This window comes from Cryptomeria japonica, chromosome 5 (assembly GCF_030272615.1).
Source record: "Cryptomeria japonica chromosome 5, Sugi_1.0, whole genome shotgun sequence".
Taxonomy (NCBI): domain Eukaryota; kingdom Viridiplantae; phylum Streptophyta; class Pinopsida; order Cupressales; family Cupressaceae; genus Cryptomeria; species Cryptomeria japonica.
In genome coordinates this window covers 27,843,052-27,855,380 of record NC_081409.1, presented here as the reverse complement: position 1 = coordinate 27,855,380, position 12,329 = coordinate 27,843,052, and the positions used below count along the sequence as shown (strand labels likewise).

The following is a 12,329-nucleotide window of genomic DNA, read 5'->3' as shown; positions in this document are numbered from 1 at the left end:
TGCTAGCATCCTTCCAGTCTGTGCCAAATTGGGCGTATTAAAACAGGTTATGGCTATCCACCAGAGCATAATTTAATGTGGACTGTTTGACAAAATGCCTGAAAGAGAAATGATTGTACGATACACAAAAAATGACTATGTCGAAAGGCCTTAGAAATTTTTAAACAAATAAAATTGGCAGGTGTAAGACCAGTCACCCCAACTTTTCCAGCATCTTTCCACCCTATGCAAAAATGAGTGCTTTAGAGCTAGGTATGGATATCCATAAAACCATAATCCAATGTTCATTTTCGTCAGACATGAACACAAGATGTCATCCTTGCAAATGCCCTGGCAGACATGAACACTAGATGTCATCCTTGCAAATTCCCTGGTAGATATGTATGCAAAATGTGCAAGCATATAAAAGCGTGCTTGAACTGTTCGATAAAATGCCTCAAAAAGATGCGGTATCATGGAATGCGATGATTCCAGAGTATGAACAAAAATGGATTCTTTTGAATAGCCTTGAATCTTGTAAGCAAATGCAATTGGTGGGTGTATGGCCAGGCTCTTCAGATTTTGTCACAGTGCTCCCATCCTGTGCCAAAATGGGAGCTTTAGAACAGGGTATAGACCTCTATCAAGCATAAATGAAAGATATTTTTTCTCGGGTGTTGTAGTTGCAAGTGCCCTGGTGGACATGTATGCAAAATACAGAAACAGAGACAAGCCATGTGAACTGTTTAACCAAATGCCTCAAAAAGTTTTGGTCTCATGGACTGCAACTATGCACAGAATGGTTTTGTTGAAAAGACTTTAGAAACTTTTAAACAAATGTGCAGGCATAAAGTCAGACTCCACAACCTTTGGCATGCAGTCACGCAGGTTTGGTGGATGAGAGTTGTAAGTTTTCATGTACAATTTTTTTAAAATTTTGTTTAGATTTAACAAAAAAAAAATTCTAAAATATGAATATGTTTTAATTAGAGATGAAAAAAGTATTTGATAAGTTTGGTCTCCTTCAAAAAAGAGGTTCTATTAGTGGTTAGGTTATACTAATATGAGAAAAATTCTATATTCAATCAAAAATCAATGTTCAACATGTCAATGGGCATGGCATCAAAAATTGCTACAATGATACGCAATTTTGATGTTGTAATAATTAAGCTCTTATAGTAAAAATCATTGTGTGAGATTCTTGCACATGAATCATAAATGAACCCCAAAGAAGAATTTCAGATATGGTTTATACTCAAACAAAATAGATTCCAATGACCTACAATGCACGTGGTCCAAGCAATCACATCTTCAATCATACAGAAGGAATTTCAATAAATATGGTGCCAAAGTATAAAACCATGTCAGCCTACAGAATAGAACCAAAACAAACATATCAATTGAAAACATAACAAAAGCACAATCAAAATTCTAGAATAGACTCAATCGATGATGTCTGGAACCAATGACCATCATTGATACACACTTCAAATCTTCGTTTTCCAAGTAATACTCATTTACAAAAAGTCAGTAATGGCCATCATCAACTACACTCAACTCCTCATTTGGAAGTTCTATAAATTTCAGCATATGCTTTGATGGATGTATGTACTATTCCAAAGCTCCCATTTTATCAGCAATCAAAAGTGTTCATATTACTAAAATTTACATATATGCGTGTTGTGTTTTGTGGGAATTTCGCTTTCTTTATCATGCAGAATTTTAGATATTTCATCAAAATATTTGTAAAGATAAAAGAAAAAATTCTCTACAAGATTGCATCTGGAGAAGATTTTCTCCTATTTAAATGAAAAACACAAATGATTGGTTACCTGGAGTAATTTGAATTTGCGGTTGGAACATTTGTACTTTTCAATGTTCGCCTCAACCATTTCACAGTGATGCAAATCAATTTAATAAATAAAACCTTTTACATTTTAAATTTCAGATCCAAACAAATTTAATAAATAAAAGCTTTTACATTATTGAAAATATATTTTACTATCGACTAACTATTGCACCTCCTTTTGGTGCAAGTGCTAGTATAAATTTTTAAAAAAGGAAATAAGATAAGGTCATCTTGCTTATTTGCCCACACAAAAATTCAGTGAACTTTTATTTTAAGTTGCTTATGTTGCACGTCTCTTTTCTTTGATGGAGATCTGAGCACCTCAAAGCCCTCTAAAGCGACAAATTAGCTTCACTTTTTTATATGAAAATGGGTTATCACACCTTTAATTGACAGTGATACATTTGTACACTGATTTACCTACCATTCCCAGATTATGGGTCATCAAGGAAAGTAGTAGGTGGGAGATGCCTTTTCATATTAATCACAAATCAGCTGAATTGTTAAAGGCCAGAAGTTGTAGCAGACTTTTGTTGCATGTCAGAAGGGGATTAGTATGAACTTACTAAGGAAAAGTTAAGACAATGGGGAGTTTAGATGGATTTAATGGTGGTGTAGGTGATTTTGTGGAAGGAAGATTAGCAGAGCAGAAGGTGGTTGATGGTAAATTGTTTCCCAAAGTTTTCTTGCCTGCAAATGATGTTGAGAGGGAAGATGTTCAGGCCTTGGTACAAAAGATAAGAAGCAACAAGGCATGGTTGGAAGATGAAGTGGTGAAAAGCAATACTCTGCTCTTTAGAGGATTTCCTGTGAGGTCTGCTGAAGATTTCAAAGTGGTTGTTGAAGCTTTTGGATGGGAAGAACAGCAGTATCTTGGGTTTTCCCCAAGAACAAAAATTGTTGATAGAGTTTTCACTGCCAATGAGGCTCCCTTGCATCATCAGATTGATTTCCACCATGAGATGTCTATGGTAAGTATGTTTTGATCATTTGGGTTAAGAACAATTGTCTAAGAGAAGTAAAGCTTGGGCAATCCTTGTTAAAAAGAAATGGGTTAGAAAGATATTTGGATCTATATGTAATCCATGGAGGTCACAAAGAGTCACCCCAAAGTTTCTATCTAAATATTGATGGGTAACATAGTGGGGTATACTATTTAATGTGTCACAAAGAGTGGGTTATAAGCTTTAGCTATTATCTTAGATGTTTCTGGATTTGATTGTATATCGTTTCTTATCATCAATGTTTCAGATCACAATTGTGATCCACCACCAGAATGAAAGAGGGTTACAGGAGATGTGAAATCACAGAGTGATCTGAAAAGAATTTGATAAAAAAGCAGTACATAATCAAATCCAGAAACATCTAAGATAACAACATAGATTTAGCCATATTATCTTCTAAGCAACGTTTCTCCTTGAACTCTCTTTCTATGGGTTGTCTTCTTAATGATAAATTGTAGGAGATCATTTGGATCTATACGTAATCCATAGAGGCCACAAAGAGCCACCCCAAAGTTTTTATCTAAATATTGATGGGTGACACAGTGGCATACACTAATTAATGTGTGGGCTAAAATTTTTAGCCATTATCTTAGATGTTTCTGGATTTGATTGTATATCGCTTTTTATCATCAATGTTTCGGATCACATTCTGTCATCTATCATCAAAATGAAGGAAAATTGCAGCAGATGTGAAATCACACAATGTGATTCTAAAAATTGATGATAAAAAAACAATACACAATCAAATCCAAAAACATCTAAGATAACAGCATAGATTGTAGATATTTGATAACATTAACCTTTACCCATATTATCTTCTAAACAACTTTTCTCCTTAAACTCTCTTTCTTTGAATTGTCTTTTTAATGATAAATTGTAGAAGATGCATTACTTGATTGGTAAAGAAAGAAACCTCTGTATATATATATATATATATATATAAATAATTTTTAAGAGAAAACAATGTCAAAAAGACTGATCATGTTTATGCAGATGAAACAATGGTGGAGATTACTGTAATCACTTTTTATTGGATTTTTAAAAAGAAAAACTGTGACCCAGAAGATTGTGATGATGTTCATGCAGATGAAAGACTGGCCCTCTAAGCTGTTTTTCTTCTGTGAGACTGCACCTCCAGAAGGTGGTGAAAGTGCTATAGCTCCAAGCCATCTCATTCCTCCACTTATGGAAAAAACTGTACCAGAGTTTGTAAAAAAAGCTAGGGAATTTGGATTGCTCTTCAAGATAACAACTCCAAGCCAAGATGTTCCAAATTCCCTCATCTCCAAGTCATGGAAAACTATGCTTAACACTTCTGATCCAGAAGAAGCAAAGAAAAGGTAATGTCTCTTCAATTACAGCAAGCTTTTTTGGAAATTTATTTGTTAAATTTTCAGAATGAACGTTCTAAATTTATTATTAAAATTATAAAATTTTACGTAGAATTTATGTAATGAATTTAATAATTATATTGTATAGATTATGATTTGTAGTAGATTTTTGGATTAAATTGTGTGCAAAAAGAATTTCATTAATAATTCTAATCATGCTGAATGATCCATTATCACATATAATATGTCGAGAGCAGAGTGAAGAAAATAGCGATAGACAAAGAAGATTAAATAGATAAAGGCAGAGGTTTGACTTCTGGTATTCTCTTTCCTTGCTCTCTATACATTTCATCCTGATGATGGATCATGGAGTATGATCCACAACGTCGATGAAAAAAAAAATTGCACATAATTCAATCCAAAAATTTATTACTTATCATAGTGGACTGTGGAAACTAAATGACTTTATGATTATGATTATCAAATATGTCAATATAAGGTCATTTTTATTTTTTAGTTTGATGTTTTTTCATCTTCTCTTCCCTTCAATTTTTATTTTCTAAGCACGGAATTTTCATTTTCTATTTTTTTAAATATCTTGATTTAAGAATTTTTTTTTAAATATGTTTAATTCAAAATAAAAAATAGAAGTAATGTTATGAAATCACACACACAGATAGAGATACATACTTTCATGTGCGTGTGTGTATGCATGTATATATGTATGTGTGTGTGTGTGTATCAATTAATAATAAATTTGTAACATTTTTCTTAGACAAGATAAAATAAACATATTTTGTACATAATTTATTTACTATTTCTTTCAAATATATATATTTTTAAAAGTTCTCGTAATATAGATTATATGTATAAATGTATGGATCATACATTGTAGGTTTTTTTGGGAGGTTAAAACTAGGATGTGCAATAAGCAAATTTCTTATATTTTAGCAAAAAGATTCATCCAAGTTAATCTACATCTAAAAATATTTTTATTCTTCATTTTTCATCCATATTATGATTTAATTAAAATAATGGCCATTCTAGTTGATCTTAATCTAGTTTTGCATTGCTAACAGAGCTGCAGACATACTAGGTTGCATGCATTTTGAATGTCATGATGACGGGACCGCAGGTTTTAAACTTGGACCTTTGGAAATCATTAGAATGTTAGAAAAGGAGAAAGGAAAGGAGGTGTGGTTCACCACCATAGCAGGGTATGGTCAAGGAAGCAAGAACCAATTGCTTATGTTGGGAGATGAGTCTACTATTCCTATTGAAGTTGTGGAAGCATTCAAGAGCATCATGGATGAGCAATGTGTGAACTTGAAGTTGAAAGATGGGGACGTGTTGTTGTTGAACAACCTTGCTGTTCAACATGGAAGGAGGCCATCTAAACCTCCTAGAAAGGTCCTAGTTTCTGTGTGCAAATAGTTCATAAATTATTTGACAATCTTAAATCGATATCTATAGATAACTATTTCTTAGATAAATTTGAGCTCAATATGAATGTGTAGAGCTCCATGCAAGAAATATTGATAGTAATGCTAAGAAAAGAGTGAATTCCATGTAGAAAAGAAATCATTGTCATAGAGTGACAAAGCTAACTAGTTTTTAAAGTTTATACTAGATAAGAAAAATTTTATTCTCTTAATGTGTAATTATTTTTTTAAACTTCTAAAGTGTTGTAAGTATACTGTTTGATTAACGAATTATGTAAAATTTAAAACATATTTTTAATTCATTTTTGGCTTCCAAATATTTTTAAATCTACTCTTTTAAGATTTGGGTTCTAAAAGTAGTTCTTAATATTAATATGATAGTATAATATTGATTTTTATTTTGTTTGGATTCATTTGTACATAATGAATTTTTAAATTACAATATTTAGAAAAAATATCAACAAGATTTAATTTGAAATTTTGAATTTAAAAGTTTGAGGTTTAGATTTGTAATTATAGAAATATTTTTTGGGGGTTAATTTTGTATCTATAAATTTAATCTAAGATGAAAAATAAAGGATCAAGGGATTAGAACCAATTCCTTGAGAGAAGAGATAATGGTGACAAAATATTTATAATTTCATAAGCAAAATTTCAACTAAAAATATACCACTTGTAGACATGTTATTGCGCAAAGGACACTCTAATCAAAGTATACGAAAATCATAAGGGAAAAGGGCATGGGTATATGACTTATCAATGACATTAACAATTCATGGAAATAGGAAATGGTGGTGGTTGGCCAATGTAATGCAATAAGTCAATATGTGAATAAGAATATACCACTTATAGACTTGTTATTACACGAAAGATACTCTAATCAAAGTAAATTTAAAACATAAGGGAAAGGGCATGGGTTTACAATTTGTCATGAATGTTGCTATTCAAAAAACAGTGAACAAGGTTTTTTTGGATGTGGTAAAAGTGGTCTATAGTATTATAATAGAAATTGGTCATGGATTTCTATACCATATGAAGGTTGGAAGTTGCAAGTAACTCAACTAATTTTGTATGTCTATTTGAAGGTGATGATTACACACATGCGCGCGCGCGCAGCATATGTATACATGTATATACATACATATACATATGTGTGTGTGTATGCATATGTATATGTATAAACATATGTGTATATGTAGACACACACACATATACATATACATATACACACACACATATACATATGCATACCAGCTTAGGCCCACTTACTAAAAATAGCAGGCAATTATTTTTGGTCATTTCAAACTTTCTGATTGTCATACACCTCATAAGTGTCATCATGGGCTCCAAAACAACTAAAGAAACCTACAAAATAGAAAGAAAAACATTTTTTTTGGGTGTTGCAAGATTTCCCTTACACTATTGGATGCTCCTGCATCATAATACAAGGAAAAGAGATTAGGATTCTAATATACTTGATGTAGGAAGGAGTGGGGATTGATATTTAACGAGTCTAGTGTAATAAGAAACAAGGATTGAAGTTTTAGCATATTTGATACCAAGTGTCAAAGTGTTTAATAAGAGCTTAATACCTTGGCTAGATACTCATGAACTAAATTTAGAATTAATGCAAATAACTATCAATTAAAATAAACATGTGCAAAGATAAACATAACAAAAAAATTGTATGCAGTAAAACCATTAATGTGAATTAGACTATTTTGTATTAACAAAGATCAAATTATCTATATTCAAGTGTGTTTTTATGTCTCTTAATGTATCCAATTATAATTAAATTGTGAGATTACACGAACTTTACTCTACTACCTAAAGTTGCATGCACAACTATTATCATTCATATATTTGCATAAAGGGATTATCATTAAAGATCCATGCAAGAGTTAGTTCACTTCCAAATATGTTCATGGGAGTCAAGTTATCACAAAGGTGACCAAAACATGGGAGTAATTTATAATAGTACATACACGTGAACTTTACTTTGAGTTGGTTTAGATGAGAACAAAACATAGTTTTCTTGTCTAATATGCTTCAATCATGTAATGTTCACGCGACTTAAAAAAGTAAATTATGCACCATTATTTACATTATCAAACCAACTTTAGTGATTCACAAGGGCAACTTAGTCACATGCTTTTATTAGTTCTATATATGTTGCACATAGATAAGTATTTTTTTTTATCAAAAATTGATTAGATGAGTATGGCTTTATTTATTGATTAAATCACTTGGGTTCTCTCAAATAGAACAATACGTGCCTGTAAAAAGGCTACCTATAGTGTTACTAGAAGAACAAATTTTATACATTTTGTTTGCAAATATTGGTGAATGTCACATGTTGGGCAAAATGTGAACAACCACTCTTTCAAGTTTTCTCTCAATCCCTTTTGATTTTCATGTAATCGCACTCAATGGATGTGAATATTTTAGGTCTACACCATTATGGAAAAGGTTGTGGATTGCAATGGAAGAGACAAATATTAGATTAGACAAGAAATAATGATTCATCCTTTATTTTCAAAGATTCTCAATCACTTTAAAACATTTTAGAAATTATATTGGTCTTGAAATTAAATATGGTAGGACCACATCATAATAGCATTTTTAAAGATGGAAAAGTGATTAATGGTTCTTTATGTTTTGCCACATAATTTTCTAAAAACAAAAACAAAAAATATGCATCTAACATGGGCATTATAATTTTGCAATATATATTTGACGTAGGTGAACTTATATTATCTTCAATTTCTTAGATATCATGATCAAGGAGTACCTTATTATGGTAATATTCTATAATTAAATGCCCATCAATCTTCCTGTTCAACTTCATCTTCACTTTCATCTCTTTCTCTTGGCTTAAACCCTCTATGTGGCTCCTCCTACACTGATTGAACTTGTCTTTATAGGGCTTTGTTGGTGGAATGCTTCTTAAAAAAAGACCATGTTTTCCCTATGAGCAATGACAACAATTCCAACAATTGGAGAGATTGCTACAAAATAACAATTTTCTTTTGTGTTTGAGAGGGGTAGCTACCTTGTATGATGGGGTTTTTTAGGATTTTTGTGTACTTTTAACCTAAAAGTGCAAAAAAGGAGAAAGACAAACTAAGGAAAAAGGATAATAGAAACCCTAATGATAGACATACAAATACCAATTGAGATTTCACAATGGATGACATATTACAAGGGGTTTTTGTTTTGATATGCAATAGTGATGAAAGAAAGAAAACATATTTCAACATACGAAGAAAGAAGTTGCCTTAGCACTTTCAAACCAAGATAGTAGAGTATGATTATGTTTCATCAATTACATATATCATTTGAACTGACAACAAATGGATTACACAAATGCATAAAGGGATTATCAATTTAATATACGAAAAATCGACTCCTTTGACATGTGTTGGTTGCGGGCAATGTAATTATTGTGCCATTATTTCACACGCTTGGTGGGTTGATATCTCTTCGGCTTGGACCTCTCTTTTCAGAGTGATTGCTGTGATTTCTCTGAGCATTATGGGGGGATCTAGGAAGCGGGTTGAGCCTCTAAGTTGTGAGTAGCTGAAGAAGAACCATAAAATGTGGAGGCTTCTCATGAAAGGGGGTGTTACTTCCTTCATTGAGAAAATGCAGGGGGTTAAAAAGGATTTTACTGCTTATTTTGATAAGCATTGAAAGGATGACACCATTACTCTGCATGGGCGCAAGGTAATGGTGGATGAGAATTTGATAGTTGAAGTTACGGGTCTTTCTCCTAACGACATGAAATACTACAAAGATAGGAATTACACGGAGAGTGCGGTGCAGAATTTTTCGAATTCTGAGAAGGAAAGGGGGAAGCTGGTGAAGAAGACTACTAGCTTTTATGACATTGGCGTTCTCAAGGAGATTTAGGCCCAACTCCTTAAGGTACTCATGGATTACTTTACTCTTGATGGGGCATTTTACTAGGGTTTATGGCCACCATTTTGTTTTGTTAAACCATTTCCGCCGTAATGTTAGGGTTTCTTTTCCTTTTTTCGTGATGTCCTCTCTTCGGGCTAGCTTCAGAGTTCATAGGAAGAATCCAACCAAGTACCCTATCCTTCATGAAGGGTTGCTTGTGTTAATTGATAATCATTTTCGAGCACTTCCTGCCCCTTCTTCTTATATCCCCACTTCTTTGGATGATAATACGAGTGCTAGGGAGTGTTGAGATGAGGAATCCATTTTGGATTCGGAGAATGAGACTTTCTCTCCTCCTAAAAAAGCTAAAATTGAGAATACACCTAAAGCCAAACCTATTATGGGCAAGGGTAAGAAGGGTTTGAAGCAGGTTGTTATCTCATCCTCTTCTACCTTTGCTGGTAATGAGGCCTTTGCTTATGGTGGCCATAGGGGGAATTTTAAGGACAATGTGATCAACAAGAGAGTCATCTCGGAGCCTAGGAGTCAAAATTATGAGATACCCACTTCATCTCTTCATCAGGAGACCAATAAAACCACTGGGGTTGCAATTTAGAAGGACCTTCATGCCAAGAATGTTGAGCTTAATGATAAAAGGGATGGCTATGTGGACATCCTAGGTATGGCAAGAGACCATGCCATTGATACTTCCAGTCTTTTTAAATGGCTCTTCCATGAAATCAAAGAGGTTAAACTTAGTCAGAGGGCTATGAGTAGTAAGCTAGAAGCTATGCCCACTTCTACTTGTCAGGATAGACAGAATGGTGATGGTCAGTGGACTAAGAATGATAAAAGATATGTTGTGGATTGTATCAATAGAGCTATTGAAGGTATTGATCATATGAAGAAAGGTTTTGAAGATAGATTCACCCATGTTGAGGAGAATTACAAGAAAATTCAGACCACCCTCATGACCATTATGTCCAATAGTCATAGAATTGTCAAGCAGACGGCTAATGCTATGAATATCATGGTGAATAATCTTGACAGTGCTCAACGGGACAAGATGCTGGTCAATTTGGATGATGATAAAGACAAGACTCAAGGGGATTCTGACCCTTGTAAGAAAACTAGGGGGAATTTGAAAAAGAAAGCTGCTACCCAAAGTGTGGACAACAAGGAGTTGAGGTTTGTTGCTGATAAAATGAGTCTCTTGGAGGCTGAGGTCGCTGAGACCCTTAAGAGCCTTATGTAGTTTTTGTTCTCTATTTCTCTGGTTCTGTCTCTTTCTTGTTGTTGGTCAGTGGGTTATTGCTGGTTTTTTGTTGCTCGGCTGGGCTTTTGCTGGTTCTTTGGCTGCCATATGTATTGTTCTATCTTCTACAACCTGCTTTGTTTTGGGTTTTGTTTTGATTCTAAACCTTTTAGAATCTTCTTTGTAAAGGGTTTCAGGGCCCCTTCAAAACTTGTTTTTGCCTTAATCCAAAACATATGATTTAAATCAATAATAATAACTAAGAAACATTCAAGACATACGAATCACATGCATTCTCTGTTGTCCTTTTGAAAATATACAAGCACAATAACCTTTAGGCACGAAGTGTGAAGATGAAAGTTCTTAGAATATTTCTCTAGAAAATTCCCCAGAGTTTCCCCTCTATAAGAGTCTCCCCTTTACATTTGAATTAGCCTTGTATTTATAGGCTTCTTTGGATAACCACCTCCTAACTACCCAGTAACTACTTTCTAACTACCCCTTTAAATTACAAATAATGATCCTTATTTGATTATAGTTTATATTGTTTTTCGAGAATAAGATTCATTTTGTAACTTTTAGTTACAAGGAATAATATAAGCCACTTTTAGAAAATAGCAACATAAAAACTATAATTTTGAAAAAAGGACAAATTATCAACTTGTTGGAATAAGAACCACATTTCCTTCTCTTAAATTGTAACTTTGAATAAATAATATCTTCATTAGAGTTTTGATACCTTTAAATAATCCATTCCCATAAAAATCCAAAAATGTCTCTGTTTAGAATAAGTTGATAAATGCTTCTCTGTTTAGAATAAGTTGATAAATGCTTCACATGTACCTTCCTCTTGTGAAATAGTATGAGTATTCTATACAACACCCATATTACTCTCTATTTCATAATCAGCATGTTTCTAACCAATGAGATGATGGGCTATCATAATTATCAAAATCAAACTTTATATTACAAATGCCTCGTTCACCCATGCCATTTTTGGAAGATGGTGCATTGATAATTCTCCTCAATTTCATAGTGATTGTATCCGTGCATTCCACCTTGCTAAGAAGCATTCTGTCAAAACTCTCAATTCATATAATGAAATACATGACCATTTTTCAATCAATCTAATTTATGGTCTTTCGTCTTTTGTAGTAGATCTCGCATTCTACTTCTATGATAAGTCTTCATTCAATTGTCTGACTAGCTAAGGTAGAACCTTAATGAGTAAAATATTCATGAATCACATCAAGTAACTTGAAGATGTGTGAGATTGTGATTTCGATGAAGTACTGTTTCGTTATTAGAATGGAAAGTTTGTGATGGTACATGTTTTACAATTGACTGACATTCTCTAAGCTTAATATGTATGATTTAAAGTTGACCTAGCACACCATTGACCATCAATACTTGGTATGTTATGTGGCATACATCAAAATAAAATCATAAACTTACAAATAAAATTGCATAGATTTACTAAAATTATAATGAAGAGAGAATTTCATTTCTTTCCCATTGAAGTAATAAGATTAGAAGCAAAGCTCTCAATATTGTGAACAAATAATA

General features: G+C 32.9%; 1 protein-coding gene across 1 annotated transcript; it reads left to right on the top strand.

Moving 5' to 3' along the window:
* Positions 1-2,310: 2,310 nt before the first annotated feature.
* LOC131033666 (clavaminate synthase-like protein At3g21360) lies at positions 2,311-5,812 on the top strand. Its single transcript, XM_057964933.2, has 3 exons — positions 2,311-2,799; positions 3,919-4,172; positions 5,243-5,812. The coding sequence occupies exons 1-3, from the start codon at positions 2,413-2,415 to the stop codon at positions 5,595-5,597; spliced, it is 996 nt and encodes a 331-aa protein (XP_057820916.2). The 5' UTR covers positions 2,311-2,412; the 3' UTR covers positions 5,598-5,812.
* The last annotated feature ends 6,517 nt before the right edge of the window (positions 5,813-12,329 follow it).

Coding starts and splice junctions, on each gene's coding strand:
- LOC131033666 (XM_057964933.2), top strand. CDS start 2,413: ATGGGGAGTTTAGATGGATTTAATGGTGGTGTAGGTGATTTTGTGGAA. Junction 2,800..3,918: donor TCCACCATGAGATGTCTATG/GTAAGTATGTTT, acceptor ATGTTCATGCAG/ATGAAAGACTGGCCCTCTAA. Junction 4,173..5,242: donor CCAGAAGAAGCAAAGAAAAG/GTAATGTCTCTT, acceptor CATTGCTAACAG/AGCTGCAGACATACTAGGTT.